At 45.8% G+C, this 21,946-nt stretch overlaps 1 protein-coding gene across 1 annotated transcript in view; it reads right to left on the reverse strand.

Annotated features, from left to right (window-relative positions):
- Positions 1-21,946, reverse strand: part of LOC134098146 (runt-related transcription factor 2-like) — a 42,165-nt gene that overhangs the window by 9,250 nt on the left and 10,969 nt on the right. The window contains exons 2-4 of the mRNA XM_062551118.1: positions 14,340-14,602; positions 13,181-13,337; positions 9,309-9,413 (exon numbers count right to left, since the gene is read on the reverse strand). Coding sequence (XP_062407102.1) covers positions 9,309-9,413; positions 13,181-13,337; positions 14,340-14,602 — 525 coding nt within the window. The remainder of the gene's footprint in view (positions 1-9,308; positions 9,414-13,180; positions 13,338-14,339; positions 14,603-21,946) is intronic.

Here is a 21,946-nt window from a genome sequence, read left to right on the forward strand (position 1 = left end):
GAAGTTCACACAGTGCACTTGGCAGAGGACAGCCCAACTTAGTGGGATATGCGTGCGTGTGTGTGTCTATGTGTGTGTGTGTGTGTGTGAGAGAGACTCTGGGTGTATTTAAAGATCATACAGCATGGCCTTCACACAGGGTTTCTTTTTATTCGTCCTCTCTCGTGAGTATGAAAAAGGCACCCCTTCTCCTGTAAACATGCCATAACCCTAGAGCATGCCGTGCCCCGCGCGCACACACACACACACACACACACACACACACACACACACACACACGCACACACACACACACACACACACAAAACACACACACACACACACACACACACACACACACACACACACACACACACACACACACACACACACACATTTTCTCTCCCATACATACAAAGTCTCATATAGAAGCACATTACACACACACTAACTTTCTCTCTCTCTCTCTCTCTCTCTCTCTCTCTCTCTCTCTCTCTCTCTCTCACACACACACACACACACACATTTTCTCTCCCACACATACATACAACGTCTCATATACTGTAAAAGCACATTACACATACACTAACTTTTTTTTTCTCTCTCTCTCTCTCTCTCTCTCTCTCACACACACACACACACACACACACACACACACACACACACAAAGATAAACTACCAGGCACACACACACACACACACACACACACACACAAAATGCTCAACAACACACTGGCCTCACAAATTGGCTATTTAAAGTCCCACAGGTGCACTAAGTCCTTTTCAGCGCCGACAGACAGAGAACAAGAGAAGAAGGGATAGATAGACAGAGAGAAAAGAGAAAGGAGGAGAGAGAGGGAGGAGATGAAGGAGGAGGGAAAGTGAGAGAGCCAGGAGGGAGTGAGAAAGGACAAGTGAGAGAACAGAAGAGAAGAGAGAGAAAGAGGGGACAGGGAAGGAGAGAGAGAAAGATAGGGAAGGAGAGAGGGAAAGACAGAGAGGACAAAAAATAAGAGAAACAGGAAGGAGAGAGAGACAGATACATAGAGAGAGAGGGAGAGAGAGAGGGAGAGAGAGGAGAGAGAGAGATGAGAGAGAGAGGAGAGCTCCACTCTCTTAGTCTTGTCTTCCTGCCTGCCTGTCTGTCTGTCTGTCTGTCTTGTCTGTCTGTCTGTCTGTCTGTCTGTCTGTCTGTCTGTCTGTCTGTCTGTCTGCCTGACTGCCTGTTTGCCTGTCTGTCTGTCTGTCTGTCTGCCTACCTGCCTGCCTGCCTGACTGCCTGTTCGCCTTGTCTGTCTGTCTGTCTGTCTGTCTGGTTCCCTCACGCCGGCTCTCCTCAAAGGGCCATAAAGTCAATATCAAACAGCGCAGTGCAGGCACACAAACGCCCACTGAACCTGGCCGCCAGCCAGCTGGCACAGAGCGCCGTCCAACACACCGTGCGCTCCACACCACGCCACTCCTCTACGCTCCTCTCCGCTCCGCGCCGCGCCGCGTGTTACCTTCCAGGGTCCCGACCAAACCTGAGTCTGCTTAAGAAGAACAAAGAGACACAACTGGCACGTCAGGAGGCCGTGGGGGGGTTTGGGGGGTGGGGGGGTGTGTGTGTGTGGGGGGGGGGGGGGGGGGGCAGGAAGAGGGCATCGTGCGTGGGAACAGAGGTGCTTCGTTAACACACATGTACATACACTCCCACACAGAGAGAGAGGCACACACACACACACACACACACACACACACACACACACACACACACACACACACACACACACACACACATATACACCAAACACACACATACACTGAAAGCACAGAGGGAGAGAGACAGAGAGAGAGAGAAAGGGAGAGAAAGAGAGAAGAGAGAAAGCTCTGCTATAGAGCTGACTATAACTATGGATGATGTTTACTGTTGCCCAATTACCAAGTTCCCAGCCTCCCTTTCCAGTCTGCATCTGATACTACATACTGTAACTACTACAATAACGAGCACTCCCTCAATCAAACACTTCATAAACTGTATGAAATATAATTTGACATGATGTGTGATGTGTATATTATTATTTGTGTTACGCTCCAGTGCCATTGCAAACCCAAGACACCCGACCCAGGTAGTCCTCAATAATATTTAACAAAAACACTTCACTGTGCCAGCGATGCAGGTCAGGGAAAAGAGAAAAAAACACAAGTTTACACTAACAAAGAGCTTCTCTGTTACTCCGTAACTGTTTCCTGGATATGGAAAGAGATGCCGTTTTTTTCCTGGGAAGCTGCGGATCCAGATCAACAGTAAAATAGAGGAGCACAAATAACTTGGAGTAAAATACTCCAGGGCTATTCTCTGGCCCGAGGGGCCGTGGACTAACACAGTCAGCGAGGAGAGGAAACTGTTCAACTGCGTACAGGACATTTAGAAACTTGATAACACGTGATAACACAACTCCAGACTGAGATAGGACACCAATAAAGATAAAGCCAAAAAAAGGAACAATAGTGCAGTATGTGACCATAATATTGACGCATCAGGGATACTATTCACGGGAGCGTACCTATGTTCCCTGGGTCCTATGTTCCCCACTTTGTATGGGACCGGGGAATAAAGGACTCTTTTTTTGGACATTTTAAAAAGGGTCCTATGTTCCCCGTTTTCCCAAAGAGGGTCCTATGTTCCCCGGTATGTAGTGGTAGTGTAAGTGGTAGGTGATACTGTAGCCAAAGGTACTTCTATACTCTTTGCTGTAGCTCTGCCGCAAGGTAGAAAAATACCCCTAATGAATCACCGAGCCTTTAGGTTAAACTAACACGTGATGCTGCTCTTTCTCCTCAACCGGTCACACCCACAGACAACATCTGGAGCCAAAGAGCCGATGCCTCAGCTGTTTTATTGGAATGCCCCGTTCAGCACAGCACAATATACCACGTGTGCTGAATGACTCGACTCGAGGTATTTACATGGGTCAGAAAACTAGCTGATATCACAACTGGAGGGGAAAGAACCACCCCCCCCCCCCCTTGTCCCCCGCCCCTAATTTTTTTTCGATTAGCCTCCACTTCCCGCTCTTGATTCTTATGGGGCGGAAGCGCCTTGGACATTTGCAGCAGATGTTGGGAAGGCTGAAAAAAGGATCTGATTCAGTCATTACCAGTAGTAATGCCGGATAGGAGAAGCAGATAGCGGCCCAATCATGACTAGGAAGAGCTAAGTCATTACGGCTAAGTGAGAGATAGCATCTCAAGTCGTTACCACATAGACCTGAAGCAATCCAAGCCATGACTAGACGGCTGAGAAAGTAGGGTGTTGCTCTCTAATTAAACTGAGGGCATTAATGTAATGACGGCTGCCTTGAGATAACATCTCATGTCTGGTGTCTCAACGCTGCCAGAGGTGATGTGAAATCAGGTTTGGTGTTTTTTTTTTTGTTTTTTTTCACACACACACCAGCTCTTTTAACTTCACTGGCAAAAAACACTCTTCTTCTCAATTTTTGACTTTTTTTTATCTCTGTTTTGCAACAAGTGCTCTGACAGTGTCAGGATTCTTTTGCTTACTTGTTTACTCTCCTTTTAAAGTGTCTTCAAAGATCCGGGATTAGGAGTTGTCTTTGTCCATGACTCACTTTGTTTATGACACTTGATACTAATAATAGAAAATCCCATGCACACAGACAAACACACATCACTCCACACCAACCTTATCCCTTACATGCACAATACACATATGGCACCCACCCACATCCACCCACACACATACACACACACACACACACACGTTTTATAGAAATATTAATATTAGAAATATTATAGAAACATTACTCCATAACTGTCAACTTGTGCAATACAAATAGGAGCATTTGTCATGCCAATAAAGCTTTTTTTTTTCTTTCTAAAAATGAAACCGGCTCTCCTGCAGTTCAGGGAAGAGTTAAAAAGGTGATATTGAGTGACGAGCTGAGCGCGAGAAAAAGACATGGGTGACGGCCAGACGGCCTTCTTCATCAGAAGCCAGTGTAAGTGGAGAGAAGGAGCCGGAAAGTGGCGGAGGGAAAGAGATGGAGTGAGCGAGAGAAAGATACAGAGAGAGAGAGAGAGAGAGAGAGAGTGAGAGAGAGAGAGAGAGGGAGGGAGAGAGAGCGAGAGAGGGAGAGAGAGAGAGCAGCGGGAGTGAGAGCCAGAGTACTGTGGAGGGCTGCCAGGCATCTGTGTGGTCTGTGCGTTTCAGTGTTTAGGAAGCTAGCCAGGCCGGGAAAGGGTACACACACACACACACACACACACACACACACACACACACACACACACACACACACACTCTCTCTCTCTCTCTCTCTCTCTCTCTCTCACACACACACACACACACACACACACACACACACACACACACAGAGAGAGACACGCACATGCACACTCTCTCTCTCCCTCACACACACGCACACACACACACATGGACACATACACACACACACGCACACACACACTCTCTCTCTCGCTTTCTCTCTCTCTCACAAACACACACTCCCTCTGTCTCTCTCTCTCTCTCCTTTCACTCACACACACACCCTCACACATGCACACACACACTCACACACATCCTCACTCGCGCACACACACGCACACACACACACACACACACACACACACACACACACACACACACACACACACACACAATACAGGCCCTTTTCTGAGACCACAGACACACTTCTCCGTCACCTCCCGGATCGTGTCGAAGCCGTCTCACTGGCAGCGCGAGGTGTGTGTTTTTTTCCCGGGGCTGTCCCAGCATGGAAGTGAGGCCATGGATCAGGCTCATGGTCCACGGATCCAAACGCGAGCACAGCCCGCCAGCCACCCCACACATAGCTGCTCATTCAGAACCAGGACCGAGACCTGGGCCGGATGTGGGCCATATCTGGGCCAGATGGGGCTGCTCTTGGCTGCCTCCGTGCCCAGTGGCGGCAGCGGCAGCGGCGGCGGCTGCTTTTTATTCCTGGCACCAGAAGGCCTTCCTTCACGGAACCCTGAGCGACCGAGCGGCTCCACTGATTGGCCCGAGGGTTATTCTGGAACGTTCCTGCATTTCTTTCTGCTTATTTATATATATGCTACATATCATGTTGAAAGGGCAAAGAGCGTTTGTGTGAGTGTGTATTGAGGAACCAAAGGCACCTCCGTTTTCGTAGGGTTTGGAAAAGCTGAATATTTCGCTTATTTTTTTTTATTTATGATAAACAAGTCAGAATTCAAATTTAAAAATCGCTCTCTTTCCTGGCTCTCTCTTCTACAACACTTTTTTTTTGTTCCCCGAGAGCACTTATGCAACTGTGCTTTATGATACGATAGAAACAGAATGGAAGAAATCATGGTGAGCGCCAGAGAAAAAAAAAAAAAAAAAAAACCCTGATTGGCATCCATTCCAAAACTCTCTGTTGAAACTGACACAAAAGCGTATGTCAATTGTCTCCCCACATGCTGCAGCAAAAACCCCCGGCAAAGCTATGCCTTTAAATCAACATCTATTAGCGCAGAAATCACCGCAACGACACGAATAGAAAAAAACTGTTAAAGTTAACAACAACATCCACAAAAATTAAGTCTGGCCCTCGGGTTGAAGTCGCGCTTTTCCCTCCCCTTATTTCGCCCCCCCCCCTTTTTTCGCTGTTGATTTTCCACAGATCAGCTCTGAGTGAGCCTTGTGCAACGTGAGATTTGTCTACGCCAATTGAACCATTGAGTGAGTGAATAAATAGTGAAGTGGCGGATGACAGTATCCTGCATTGAATGGCTAATCACCCGCCGCCCGTCCCAGCAGCACCAGTGTGTTGCTTCAGCTGGCCCCACCCAGTCTATTAGCCCAAATGACTTTTAATGAGCGTTATTAGGGACTGCGCCGAAATGAAGAGGGAAAAAAAAGAGAAAAAAACGAGGGCCGTGGGTAACTGGCCACACACACACACACAGACACAGACACACACCACACACACACACACACACACACACACACACACACACACACACACACACACACACACACTCCCGGCCATGTCCAGATACACACACACACACACACACACACACACACACACACACACACACACACACAAACACACACACACATATGGCCATGTCCACATACACACACACACCTGGCCGGCTATGTTCACACCTGTGCATACATACACACACACAGACACACAATCACAATCACACAAACACAGAGCAGACACACACACACACACACAGAGGCATTCAGACACGTACACACATGCTCACACAGGCACACAGGCACACACATGCATGCACACACACAGTGGCAAACCGCAGGGTTAGGCAAAGCTGTCATCTCATTAAGCACAATGCAAACCACAGAAGCTGACCTCATCGCTAATCACAGAAATGAAAGGACCTGCCGAGAGGAAGGGGGAGAGAGAAACCCAAAACAAAACCATCCAACAGACTCTCCCTCTGCCTGCAACATTGCCACAACATAACCGGAACACTCAGGCAACATTACCAATAAATAAATACTTAAATAAACAAATAAGTACCTAAATAAATACAGAAGAATCTAATAGCAATTATCAGCCAATCGGCCAACAGGAGAGGGGGACCAGTGTGTGGACCAGGCGAAGTATAAAAACTGTCACCACTTTCGGGCCACTTGCCTGCAGATGTTTCGCTAACTCCCAGCACCCGAATTTCAACACCTCCTTTGTCACCACCCCCAGTTCCCCCCCCCCCCCCCCCACACACACACACACTTTTCCTCCCACACTTCTCTTCTTTATTATTTAGAAAAAGCGAACATGTTTGGTGGGCCCGCGGAGGGCCACTTGTGTCCTCTCCGATTCATATGGCAACCATCAGGAGCTATTAAATACACAAACATTAATAACACACTTCCTGCACTGGTCGCTCCACTTGCTGGCCAGCACTCAGGGAGAGAGGGAGAGAGAGAGAGAGAGAGAGAGAGAGAGAGAGAGAGAGAGAGAGAGAGAGAGAGAGAGAGAGAGAGAGGGGCACGCGTCTGTGCCCCAGACCGACTCAGAGAAATCGCCAGACATGAGAACGAACCATAGCGTGTGTCGTACACACACAGATACACACACACACACACACACACACACACACACACACACACACACACACACACACATTCATAAACAGGACAAGAAACTGACCCTGTCAATGTGTTAGTTGTGACCCTGTCAATGTGTTAGTTGTGCTATTAGCGTATGCTTAGCTTAGCTGCAGGGACAGATAGGAAACTGATGGCTGGTGTTTTTCACACCCGTAGTGTTTAATTTGACAATATTCCCTCACTCTGGGTTGTATATGTCAGAGGGCCCCTCCTTAATTAGCCTGTCATTAACACCAAATGGCAGTTTAATGACCAGGATTTGTTAATGAAGCATGGCCAGATAATATCGACACATTCCAGCAAGCTCACTCCTAAGCCGGACATGTGACATTATTTAAAGGGGTTCCTGTGTTTTGCTAGCTCAATGTCCTCTTATTAGAGGTGCGATTTTGTAAGTGTGACTGTGTGTGTGTGTGTGTGTGTGTGTGTGTGTGTGTGTGTGTGTGGGGGGGGGGGGGGGGGGGGGGGGGTGTTTGTGTGGGTGTGTGTGAAAATTATCATCATTAACACTAGTCCTGCAGGTACCGACAGGCATATTCTCACGTCCAGAGTGTTTTTTTTCCTATTTTCTGTTCACTCTCATTGCCACAAAGCAAACACTACTTTACTCCAAGTTCCCTTCACACACACTCAAGCCGTGTCCCCGCAAACGCGGTAACGTCTGCTGACGGCTCTACACGTCTCGCTGTATCTGCAAGCGCATTGATGAATGATGGCAATAACCCTGAACCTTTCCAATAAGGAAACGGAGGAGACTGGCTGCCTAACCACTGGCTCCCAAACGCTAATATCGCACAAAGCGAAGCGAAGAGTGAAACACAGTGGCTGCTTCTGGTTATGTCAGGCTAGGAGACTGGCATCGCTCTTGTGAACATGAACAGTCTGCCCAGTACAAAACAATATGGCGCCAACAGCAAAAAAAAAAAAAACCTAAAAAAAAAAACTCCTGTTTGCTATTACTATGACTGAGCTGCATGGAAGGTATCTGTCTGTTAGTCATTCCCAACCCACGCTTCAACTTGGGGCGGAAACACAGGAAGTCAGGCTCAGATCAAAGACGGTGGAGCCGTCACTGCTAGGGGGCATTTGAATACAATAAACCAAAGGGCCCATTGTGTCAAAGTGTCTCCGTATCACAGCCATATGTGTGTGTGTGAGTGTGTTCATTGAAAAGCAACTTTAGAGAGAGAGATTGAGTGAGTGAGAGAGAGAGGGAAAGAGAGAGAGAGAGAGAGAGAGAGGGAGAGAGAGAGAGAGAGAGAGAGAATAAGCTTGTTAGTGATGTGATAGGGTTGATTCCTGTGCCAAAAACGGGAATATATTTTTATGAATAAAAGTCAAACAGCTGCTTGCCAGACCAGTTGGCACTGACGGATATGGCGAGGGAGAAGTCCCCCCCACCCTCTTGTCCTCCGAGTGTTTTATACGAGCCATTAAAAGAGGCTGATGCTAGCACAATGCTACCCATTTGGAGCCTCTGAAGAAACTGTTCCAGTATGGGACCTCTAGTTAAGTTAATCTAGAACAACAGGGCCGCGTCTGCTGTCAAAGCCATCCAGATGTTCGATAGATGAGCACAGACTGCTACTACTTCATGTCGGAGGGTTTCGCAAATATTTTCCAGGAGCCATTCTTACGAGTTTAAGACAACAAACCGCATGCAAATATTTATACTGCATATAGCGACAACACAAACATAACACACACACACACACAAACACACACACAGACACACACGCACGCACGCACACACACACACACACACACACACACACACACACACACAAACTCACACACACACACACACACACACACACACACACACACACACACACACACACACACAGATATTCAACAGCCAGCAAATTCTTAGGCAATGTCTCACTGTTGCTTCACCAGTGTATTTCAAAGAGTCAGATAAACCTATGTGCGTTTGAAAAAAATAAAAAGCTCTCTAACTCTCATCACCTCCGTGACTTTACAGAACAACTAGTTGAGGTCTGCGGCCTAGCTTACGTCACAGCATCGCTGGCCGGCCGCTCTACACCACCCTCCACAACGTCTCTGCCCATAAACCCATACCATGATCCGACTGAAATGACAACGCCGTTACCACACTGACCCCGAAGCCATTGGCGAACTGACCAGAGCCCTGCGGTCTGATTACATGATGAGTACAGAATTAGTTACTCACGTCTTGGCTCGCGTGGGCCGTCCACAGTGACTTTGATGGCGCGGTGGTAAGTCGCTACTTGCGGCGGGTTGGTGAATACTGTAATTGTCAGGGTGAAGCTCTTGCCTGCGGACACACACGCACACGTGCAAAAGAAGAGACAGGCACACACACACACACATACACAGACACACGCACACATGCACACAAAGACACATATTTACAAATCAATCATTTATACACAACTTTTTCGCAAATTTGTATTCTACACACAGGGTTAGTGTGTGACCCTACCGCTAACATCCACACTTAAGGGGCTGTCTTTCACACGTCTAACTTTCATAGTAAAACAGTTGGTCAAACATATAAAGCACTGTATAAATGTATTGTGTTGTTGTTATTGTTGTTGTTGTTATTATTGTTGTGCTGTAGGAAAATATTCAGATATTTAAAATATTTCATTTATGTCCTTGCCTGTGTTAACTCCTCCCATACAAGGGAAAATAAATTCTTTAGAAATACTCAATGAATGAGCCCAATAAAAAGGGGAGCAGGTATCTGCAGAGCTCAGCTCAGCTCAGCTCAACCCAACCAGGCCCAGCCCAGCACCAGACGGTGGCTTAAAGTCATAACTTTGGTTCATCAGGCCATTTGCAGCTCCTTAACGACGATCCCAGACGGTTGTAAGCTGTCTCCTCAGGCTTTGCGCCGGAATGCAGGGGATTAATATGGGAGCCTGATGGGGCTCGGGTCACATCTGTGATTGGCCACTCACAGAGACAGGAAGTGGTGGGAGGAATGCTATGGCAACAGCTGGCAGCCTGTTTCTACTGTAAGCCTTCGTGCCACACACTGTCGGGCTTTACCAAAGACAGACAGCTTCTCACTCAAATGTGTCTTTATAGGAAGGTTCTCGCTAGCTGTTGGATACTCTTCAACTGACTAGTGACTGACTGAGGCCGATATCAGTGTTGGGTGCGTACCACATGATCTTACTGAAACTAAATTGGCCTCATTTGACCTAGTCTCATCAACACGACAGTTGACACCGGGTTTGATTTCAATCTCTGTCCTGATATGTACTGTGTCAATTACTCATCCTTTAAAAGCCTATTTATAAACACTCTTTCATTTAATACTTTGAATTAATCTTGAGCAATAAATGGCTAATTTATCAGGCAATCATTTTGTTTTGTTTGTTTGTGGCCTAGTCATATATTTCCATAATATGTTGGGATTCTCCACAAAAAAAAACATTCGCCAGAATATCACACAAACATTCGGATATTTGACACAGAAAACATCACATACAACATCAACAACATCTGCAACCTCTCAGATAGAACATGGACTCGCAATGCAATCGCATGCCTCTTTTCTATCGCATTCAGACCCCCCACCCCCACCCCCACTTCCCATGGGTCGATCTTTCAAACGGAAACCTCAGAGGAGGTCTCTTTTGTTCTAAATAGCTTTTCGTTATCACCTTACTCATATCAGGATATGCTTCTAAAAAACGACGCCTACGTTTCTCTCACTTCTCTCTGTGGAGACACAGGCCTACACACTCTCAGATAGACAAAAGGAAACTGAAACAGCACCCTGACCTATGTTCTACTTCAACTGTGGGCCCCCTTTTTTCCCCTTTGAAAGCCCAAGGGGAGGGTTTCACACACGTCCTCAAAGTTCACACGCTCTACGTGTATTCGCATTACATGTCATCTCAAGGCTACTGTGTGTGAACGCTGCATTGGCTAAATGTCAATTTGTACTGTGGGGGTACGCCATCGTATGTGGTAGTGTGTAGGGCCGTAGGCCATACCCACCATTATACTGCTTTGGATGGGTCTACTTCAAAGAGATAGCAAGTGTCCTGAAAGCAGATGGGTGTCACGGTGAGCAGAGGTGTACACATTTATGAGTCTTTTGTAACAGAGACAAACATTTCTCCACGCTTCTTCTTTTTTTTGTTCTCTATCAGATTAGTTGTTTTTCTGCCTTTACACCTTGAAACCTTTAGTCCACCGTTGATGTAACCCCTACACCACCACCACCACCTCCACCACCACCTCCACCACTGCTCCTCCTTCTATCTCATTAGACAAGTAAAATGAACCTGTTCCTCTGCATGCACTGTCCCTGTTTGTGTGCCTGTGATGTGGTAAGTGAGACAAGCTCGTAACTGATCTGCCGGCTGGGCACACACACACACACACACACACACACACACACAGAGTAATTCAGGGAATGCTCCCTATGCCGTCTCCATGCCTCCATCAGTACATAAAAACAAATGGCCCTCGTAGAGTCACCTTGCATGACCCATGATGACACGTGAATGCAGCAGCACATATAGACTGAAAGGTGTGCTTAAAGGGACACTTCACCAATTAGCATTAAGCTTTGTATCTTTAGAAAACCAGTCATGTTTTTGAATGGTCGTGCATCATTCCCTCAGTTTGCATTGAGATAGGAGAAATACAGATTTCAATGTTGGACTTCCTGCTTTCAATGATGCATCATTTTGAAAGCAGGAAGTCCTATTAGGGTTTCATTGAAATCCGCATTTCTCCCGTCTCAAGGCAAACTGAAGGAATGATGCACGACCATTCAAAAACATGACTGGTTTTCTAAAGATACAAAGCTTAATGCTAATCGGTGAAGTGTCCCTTTAACTGTAAATATTTCTGTGTTCCATGTGCCATGTTTGATTATTCGCTGCAGTCATGGATTCATTTTTGCAACCATTTCTGTCTGATGACATTGGTCTGATGCAACTTCACAGAGGTAAATGTTACAGACATTTTCTAGTGCAGATATAGAGTATGAATGAATCCAATAACGCTTACAAAAAAGTTTGTTTTACAGTTCAAAAGTACTGCTGAACACCACACTACAGTACACTGTAGGTTTTCCATGCACCCTCTTCAACAGAAAATGTGTGCCAAGTATGACTCCTATAGAGCATCTCTGGCACAAATATGTTACACCATGACTTTGTGACAGAAACTATGTAACGATCCATTTATAGGGTGATAGACTGATTTGCTGACTGAAACAGACAGGGCCAGTTTGACATGCCACAATTTTGTGAGGATGTTGCTGACTGACTATGCTTCCCACCCTAGGCTGTGACATCTTGTTTCATCACTTCCTGTGAACGCTATCTGAATCAACAACACAGGACAGGCACCAATGAGTCAGATGCCCGACCTACACAGCCAATATGCAGCACACTTCAGACTTGTCTAAACTTCACTGGTCTTACGCGTGGGCAAGGATTTATGAGCATTGCCCGCATGCCATTGAATTCCAAGTTAGTCAAACGCAATTGTTTGTATTGTGCTACAGTATATTATGTTGTAATTTGCGATCTCTTGCACAATATGTAGCAGCAAGGAAATCCTGATTGACCAACGCAGATTGAACAACAGCGATGACAGCGATTATGTCATGAAAGATGATGAACAGCATTTAGATTTACAGGGCTGGAGACTTGCTGAGTGGAAGTGTTGCCTTTGAACATGATGCAACATGACACAATGGACTGGTTGTCAATCTAAAACTGTGAGCTCATCTCAGACTGGTTATTCCAGTTTTTCGCTTTTCATTTATAATTAAATTACCTCTTCATCTCACTTTCCTGACATCATTTATCTCAGATTTTTATTTTGTTAATTTGTTTAGGCTACTGCACTGACAAAAGTGTACAGTATATTTCAGTTGGTGTTCTTACTAAATTTGTTTGGTGAAGAAAATGCCTTCACAGACTCTGAGACAGTCCCTATTCGGGGCCTTTCTGGAGTCTATTGGATCGAGGCAGGGCCGAGGTCAACTATTTCGTCGAACCCTGTTTGTGCATTGTTAATTTGTCGGCGGCGCGTTGGACTGACCTCTTCCACTCCTTCCCACAAAACGGAGGTCGTTGAAGCGAGCAACCTGGTTCTTCATAACTCCAGAGGCGTTCCTCAGCTCGGCCGAGTAGTTCTCGTCGTTGCCGGCCATCACTGTGACCGTGGTCCCATCGGCTACCTCCCCTAGTGCAACAACCTGGCAGTGAATGGGTCAATATTATTATTATCATGTCATATACTGTGTGATACAGTACAGTACATTTGTCAGATCATCCTGTGTGGACCATAGCAACTCATTGTTAGAAAATCTAGATGTATTTTTTTTATTATTATTATTATCATTTATAGTTCATGCTTTATTCATTTACTGACAAGCTAGTTGCAAATTCTAAAAAAAGGCTTAATGTGCAATGTAAATACAATGCTATACTGTAAGTTCCAAAGTGCAAATATTAAAAACAGCATAAAGATGTTAGAAAATAATTCTAAAAAAACCCCATATATTATCAGAGGCAAAATTATACATGACAAAGCAGCCATAGTTGGATATAGTAGATCAACTATTTACTAAAGTTATTTGAGAGATAAAAAAAATGATTTCACTGTTTGTGGTGACTGTAGCCAGTGTAGGCTATCAACAGCCTCAAGGGCAGACAGATCAACGGAAAGCTTTTGATTAGGTCATGAGTTATATCTTGGAGGATAGAACGAAACATTCATGCCATTAGTACACTGGGATTGTTGACCTTACCTCTTCTTCGCTTCTATGTTCAGCTATTTCAATATTACATGTAGATACAGTGTGTTAAGCATTTGCCTAACCCGCTTTTAGAATAAAATATCTCTACCCACAGAGTTGTATATACCGTGGAGAGGTATTTCAATTGTAGTGTCCTCTCAAAATATTTTAAACTTGGCATAGGAAAATAAATCATGGAGACAGGACGAGATGAACATAATAGGTAGGTATAACAGGCTGGTATGTTGCGCGCAACTTCCAAGTTTCAGTTTCAAACAGCGCTTCAGCGCAGCTGTCTTCAGGTAACAACAGAACTGTTAGGCTAGCCTACTACTGGTACAAAAGTCGTAGGCCACTGCATTAATGTGTTTAGAATACAAGAATAGCATGATTTATAATGTATATTGATACAACGTCACTGGAATAATCGATAATTGGTTAGAAAAAAAAGCGACTTACCTTGAACGCCACGGGAAGTGTTTTGTTGCACCTCCAATGAGAGGGCAGAACAGAACAAAGGAAATTTGGACTGTCCGTCCGAACAAGTTCGGCAGGGTGATCAGCGATGATTTCGGCCATGGAACGGTTCTCCTGCGGGCGCAGTCTGGGCACTGCCGCGTCTTGTTGTCCCGTGGTGGTAGTGGTGTTCACATCGTTCATTTTCACCGGCACGGGCTGGAGGCTACTAGACGGGGGACTGAACCTCCGACTTGCGCTGGGATCTACGGGAATACGCATCACAACGCTCTAGGTTAACAAAAGGTAGGCGATCCGGAGGAAAATGTTCAAGTCAAAACTTTTCTCCAGAGCGTTTGTCAGTGACTCCTCTCTTGCCGATGGTGCCGCGCTTCTAAACTCTCTTGCCAGTTTGAAATAGGACTCGGAAGTGGCAGGAGTGTAGAAGCGGGGCTAACGTGCCCAATCCAAGGGACTTCAGCTGACTCTCCCTGAACTTATTATAAGTCTCTGTATCATGCTTCTTAAAAGCAGAATAGCAGCTAGTTTTTCAAAATGTCGTCTGTCACATTTAATAATATTAATAAAGTAGACGATTTATGTTTTTAGACAGCATATGGAGCGCAGATGAATTACGTTAATATGTCACTATAGATGCGCGCAAAAATCACCCATGACTTAATCTAGCCTCATCTATCTCTACCATTTCAAACCAGAAAATAAAACCATAAATTAACACTTTGTTTGTTGCGTGTTCTCCGTAGTAGCAACACAGTGTAAAGTTATCTCTGACTGAATCTCCTGCTGGTAAACAAAAGGACAGGGGCTTGCTGTTTGAGGTTAGAGGTTCGTGAAATTCAAAAGATTGCGGTCGATTGGACGAAACAAGCGCAGACGGCAAACTGTTTGTTGCCCCAAATGTGGTTAGCCTTTGAAGGCGAGGATTTCTCGTGTTGGTTCTTTTTGTGGTTTATATAGCTACAGCACCGGGCAGTCATTATGCTGATGCGAGTTGGGCACGTGATAGCCTACCTCTAGTGTACATTAACTTTGTTCAGTGAGAAATACAGTATAAACATAGGCTATCTGTATCATACTTTTTCCTTAAACCTTTTCTGCAATTTAGTCATTTTTCAATTTTCATTTTTAATGGCGAAGCAGCAATGCACACAACCTCAAAGAGCACATACATACACACACAGGGGCACACACACACACACACACACACACACACACACACACACACACACACACACACAGACACACACACACACACACACACACACACACACACACACACACACACACACACACACACACAGTCTCGGTCATTATAGAGATGCTAAATCAAGTATGAAAACACAATTTCTGGTGCAACAGGTGGGTCTTTGTGACCTAATCAGGTCTATCTGTGCACTACATGTAATGTCTTAAATTCAATAAAATACACACTGAGGCAGTGAAAGAATCAGGCAATTTATTTTCCCCTAAAATGCTGAAATCTATTGGCATCACAGCCATGGAAACTCTGAAATCTGTTAACTTAACCCCCATGGGGAAAAAACAAAGTTTCTGTGCTTCAGTCAGTGCATCAACAGAATGCCCATTTTATACTTCAAAAGACAAGTTCTGCTTCCTTTGACTGCACGTCTGCTGCAGCTATCATGGCCTGGCTATTATGGTAAAAAAAGGACAACTTTTTCCAATCATTTGACAGCAGCGCATTTTCTCATCACAGTCTTGGAATAGACAAGCACACCACTGATCAACAGCTTCTATTGTGCAGCTGGTTCACCCCCAATCTGGCTTGACAGTACAAGACAGCAGGACCCCTTTTTCGTCATGCCAACCAAGAGTTATAGAGAGAGAGAGAGAGAGAGAGAGTTCAAAATGATGGTCCCATTATCACATATTAATGGTCAAAGAACCACAAAATGCTTGAGTTAAAAATACACAAACCCCCTTTGATTTAGACATTTTTTGTCACGCCTGTTTCACTCATAAAACATCACTCAACTAGTCGATCTGGTGCTGGAGGGCTCCGATGAAGTCCTCTGATGAAGCCTTGCCGGACCTCTGACTGAGGTTTCTTTTTTGTGTCAGCAGTCAGTCAGTCAGGCAGGGCCAGACGGGGGGGAATGTCCACATCACCGTCTGAAAAGCCCTGAGTCACCCCGAGCCATGCTGAGCTAATAGTAGGGGGGTGAGACATAACGACACAACATCTGGAGGAGCCATCCTCCATGCCTTTTATGTTCACTGCCCTCGCGATCAGTGAGCTCTTACTGTCAGTATAGGCACAGAAAGAACACTTCACAATTAACACCGAACAACACTAACACTGTTTTAAAAATTACACTAACTACTAAAAAGTGTTACTTATAGAGCGGTTATATGCTGTGTCGTATACTTTCTCGCATATTTTTTTTAAAAATATTAATTTGGTAGCCCATCTGTCAAAAACGGACGGACACAGACTTTGCTGTCTAACAAATGCTGTAGATGGCAACCTTTCCCCTCTATGCGGGCAAGATCTCATATACATGCGCGTGCCGTGCAGACTCCCGGGCCATCAGCCGTCGATTTCACAGCTTCATCGGGGCCGGGGCGCTGACATAATATGGCATTAACAGAGAGGCCACCTGCGTTTCTGCATCCAAACCATGCATAGCAAAGCAGCATGATGTAGGTGAGTCCACAGAGTGGTCATTGTTCAGCCTAGAGTGATATATAGTGGACTGAGCCACACACCAGGGACCAGCTGCTGTCTCTGCCGGCTTTCCTCACAGGTACAAGTAGGCTTTACTCACACAAGAGTACGTATGTGTTACTCATAGAGAAACCTATGCTTTCCTCACAGGTACAAGTAGACTTTACTCTCACAAGAGTGCTTATGCGTTATTCATAGAGAAACGTATGCTTTCCTCACAGGTACAAGTAGGCTTTACTCACACAAGAGTATGTATGCGTTACTCATAGAGAAACTTATGCTTTCCTCACAGGTACAAGTAGGCTTTACTCACACAAGAGTATGTATGCGTTACTCATAGAGAAACCTATGCTTTCCTCAGAGGTACAAGTAGGCTTTACTCACACAAGAGTACGTTTGCGTTACTCATAGTGAAACTTATGCTTTCCTCACAGGTACAAGTAGGCTTTACTCACACAAGAGTACGTATGCGTTACTCATAGAGAAACTTATGCTTTCCTCACAGGTAGACTGTACTTACACTTAACACTCACACACACATGAACTTATGCTTTATTCGCAGATAAGCTTAACCTGATAAGTTGTGGATAAACATTACCGGTAAGCACTGGTAAAATCTATGTTTATTATAGAACCCTGTGAACTTCAGGGAACTTGACTCACAGGTGAACTTGTTAAGCATGTTGAATTGCCTCTGTGTATGAAATGCTCTGCATAAATAAACTTAGTTTTCCTAGTTAGAACGGACCTCTTCCCATGCAGGAGAAATGAGTCAGTGAACTGTGACGCGTCAAAACACACATCTCTATACACACACACGGATGTACAAATGCACAAGTATTTCCCAGTGGGACAGTGATACAGTGATGATGAGCGCCATTGAATATGCTCTCCAGGAGGCCCCTGGTGTGTGTGTGTGTGTTTGTGTGTGTGTGTGTGTGTGTGTGTGTGTGTGTGTGTATGTGTGTGTGTGTGTGTGTGCGCATGTATGTGTGTGTGTGTGTGTGTGTGTGTGTGTGTGTGTGTGTGTGTGTGTGTGTGTGTGTGTGTGTGTGTGTGTGTGTGTGTGTGTGTGTATGTGTGTGTGCGTGCGTGCGTGCGTGCGTGTGTGTGTGTGTGTGTCTGTGGAGGCGGGTAGGTGGGTGGTGTATGGTTAACAGGGTAAAAATTGTGGGAGGGCTTTAGAAAGAAAAAAAAAGTTTCTGAAACCATTGACTCGCATCTGGCACGTCGTTATGAAAGTGGGCACACGCAGAAAAAAAAAGAACATCAGGAAAAGAACACAGAACACTGGGGGAGCGATTGAGTTACACTCTCCTCGCTCCTCCGCCCAGAGTTTCCAAAAATATGGCTCCGATCATCCAACATTATAAAAGATCAGCTCGAAATTTATGGGTGGTTAAATGGGAATAGTTCTAATTAAAGTCATAATGGTATTAAACGCATCCATGCCGAACATGCCCTGTACTGTACGTTATTCTATGGGCCTGGAAGTATCATCGCAGGCGAACTCACTTCACTCAACACCACAGCAAAAACACAGACACAGGACACAGAAGTCCAGTATAGAGACTACAGTAGGGACCTTTCAAGGACATTCAAAAATGTCAAAGATTTTTACTTAAAATTTGAATCCATGACTGCAACTACTTTTTTGTTTTTTTGTTGGAAAAGCAGACACATGACAGTCATTAATAAATTCAACTCTGACAATCTGTCGTTTACAGGGCTTTTCATAAGATGATGGAGCTTGTTTGATTCTTTGATAGAATTTTGTCAGCTGTCCTCATTTCCTCTCTCTCTCGCGCGCACACACAGGGTTTTAGATCATTCAATCTCGAGCTATCAAAGCACATTTGTTACATCTGACTCCACTTTGCTGTACAGTATATGGTCACCATCTGTTTGCAAAATCAGTGTGGGGTATGCGCAAACACACACACGCGCGCACGCGCTCACGCACACACACACACGCACACACACACACAGAGCCTTTATTTCAATGCACAGAGAGTTAATGCCCAGGCACAGTCACAGTGCGGGCCCATTGTTTGATCTCATCAGGGATGAAAGGGAGGGCTGCACAGTCGGCTTTTAATGTGTCGCAATGGGGGTGAGCGGCAGGATCCGTCGACACTGCGAGTGGGAACATGGACTTCCTGTTTTGCCACTGACCACAGGTTTTGCCACCTAATCTGCTCGAGACCTCCCCGATGGGGGGACCCCAAACGAGCCTCAGGGGGGGGGGGGTCCCAGGGTGGACGGATGAAGTGACATGTGGTGCTGGGAGTAGACCAGAGGGAGGGAGAGAGAAAGGGGACAAAAAGTACATCCTGTTGCTGCTGCTGCTGCTGCTGCTGTGGGGTGGCAGAAGAACGTGCCGGAAAACGGTTTGCTGATAGTGGTGATCGGGATGACAGATCTCGCTGTATGAGCTAGGGGTTGGGGGGGGGGGGGGTGGATTCTCCCCAAGATGATGGATGTGGATGCACTTTGTTATCCATACACTCATACACGCGCAAACATAATGTACTGTATACACACAGGCATATCGACACACGTAGAGAGACAGACACACACAGACACATACACTACACAGACACATAAACACATACACATACATATATTCACACACATACATTCTGACACTCCACACCTCGTTAGGAAAGATGACACGAGACAAAGCACTCGTTGTCGATGGCTAATGAAAACAAAAGCAGACACAGCCGAGCTCAACTCATCTCAGCGCTGGTCGGGTTGTAACGATATCCAAATGACCCTCTTTGGGAATCATAAGCCCAGGATTATGCAACGTGCTACACTGCCACTGCACTCACTCTTCATCTCTCTCTCTCTCTCTCTCTCTCTCTCTCTCTCATTCTCCCCGTCTCCTTCTCTCCCTCCCTCGACTCCTCACTCTCCCTCTCCCCCCCTCTCTTTTTTTGCGTTCCTTCATCGCTTGAGAGGAAAAGTACAGCCACTTAAGACCCTGGATCGAGGCTCCATTTCACAGTGGTGCATTTTTCAAGTCACTTAATTATGGCTTTATGTGCGGAGTGGTTTGATGGGGCCACGGAACCTTCCCCGTTTTCAAACGCTTTCTTTCCATCCTTGGCAGACGAGCAAAATTCAAGCTCAGAGGAAAGGAAAAAAGGGAAAACTGACCAAAAAAAAAAAAATTTGAAAAAAACAAAAAAAAAACATGATACATGTAGAGAAATCATATTCCTTACCTCATCAGAAAGACCTCCTCAAGCTTATCCCAAACCCCAGATTTGATCTAAGTCCGTAATTACCGTTTGTCATTGACGGGCGAGTGACCTCATCAGTGCTGAGGAGAGAGGGCCCTCTTCGAACCTGGCCGTTGCCAAAACATCAGCCGCGGCGGAAGAAGTGTACAGACTGAGGCAGCTGAAAGCCATTGCAGCCACGTGAAGGTCAAGTATCATGTTGTGTTGAAACGACGCTCCCAGACAGAGTGTGTGTATCTGTGTGTGTGTGTGGGGGGGGGGGGGGGGGGGGCTGTTATACGGCAAGTTGGAGTGAATGCATGGAGATCTGAGCATAAGAACCAGGTACGACTCGCCACCGTGGTTCCTCTTGGTGTGTGTTTTGGCTCCAGGGAGTCCCATTGGCTTTGCCTGGAAAGCAGAACGTCGGGAGTGTGTGTGTGCGGGAGGGCGGGGAGGGGGGGCGGGGGGGCGGGGGGGTTGTTGCGGCAAAAGGGAAAGAGCTGTGTGTGTGTCTGTGTGTGTATGTGTGTGAGTGTGTGTGGGGGGGTGGTGGTTGATGGAGTTGGGTAAGAGTGAGGGAGGTAGTGGTCGGGGAAAGGGGGGGTCGAGAAGCTGGCGGGGGTGTACAAAGACAATTTCCTTCAGCTCCCACAGTCATGACTGTCTGCCGCCTTCAGCCTTCATGGAGGTCCTTAATTGAGATCACTTGTACTTAAAAATAGGAACAGAGAGGGAACTTCTGTGGCTTGTGAAGGGGTGGAGGAGTGGTTGTGTGTGTGTGTGTGTGTGGGGGGGGGGGGGGGGGCGGGTGAGGGGGTGGGAGGGGATGGTGGTGGAGGTGGGGGGAGTGTCGAGGGGAGGGAAAAAAGTGTGTGTGTGTGTGTGTGTGTGTGCGTGTGTAAAATGTGACGAAGGCAGCCATTAAACACGAGCAATAACGCCATGCTGAGGCGGCTCTCCAGAGTAATGGAGAGACTGGCTCGGGAAGCTGGTTGGCTCTCAGGTGCAGACATGTCATACACCACCTGCTGTCAGAGAGAGAGAGAGTGTGTGTGTGTGTGTGTGTGTGGGTGCGTGCGTGCTTGTGTGTGTGTGGTGTGTGTGTATGTGCTGTACAGTGTGTGTGTATGTGTGTGGTCTATAGTATATGTGTGTGTGCGCGCGTTCGTGTTTCACAGTGCGGTGTGTACATGTGTGTATGCCTACACACGTGGTGAGGACAGTGAGTCGCTGTGTGGTCAGAGAGGCTGTACTTAATATTTCCTTTTGTGATGCATCAACTGATACGGACACAGATATGGGTGACGACTTTAACACAGTTACACAGAGTTACATACTCGTTATTTTTGTGGGCTGCAACTTATCGTTCCGGCTGGTAGACATTAACGTTGGGAATCCCATAGTCAGATACAACGTGCTGCTTTAATTGCAATATCAATATTAATACATGTTTAATAAATTAACTTAATATTTAGCACATTTTATTTTGAGTATACACTGTCAAATGAAATATTGTCGTCCCCTGTTCAGCTGTCACTTATTTATTTGGTTCTAATATTTCAAATAAACTAATACATCATGGGGCTTTATTGCACTTTTTTTTTTTTCTTTACCACAAAGCACATCCATCAACCCATAAAGATGCACGCTGACATTTATTTAGCACC

Source organism: Sardina pilchardus, chromosome 12 (genome assembly GCF_963854185.1).
Source record: "Sardina pilchardus chromosome 12, fSarPil1.1, whole genome shotgun sequence".
NCBI classification, from domain to species: domain Eukaryota; kingdom Metazoa; phylum Chordata; class Actinopteri; order Clupeiformes; family Clupeidae; genus Sardina; species Sardina pilchardus.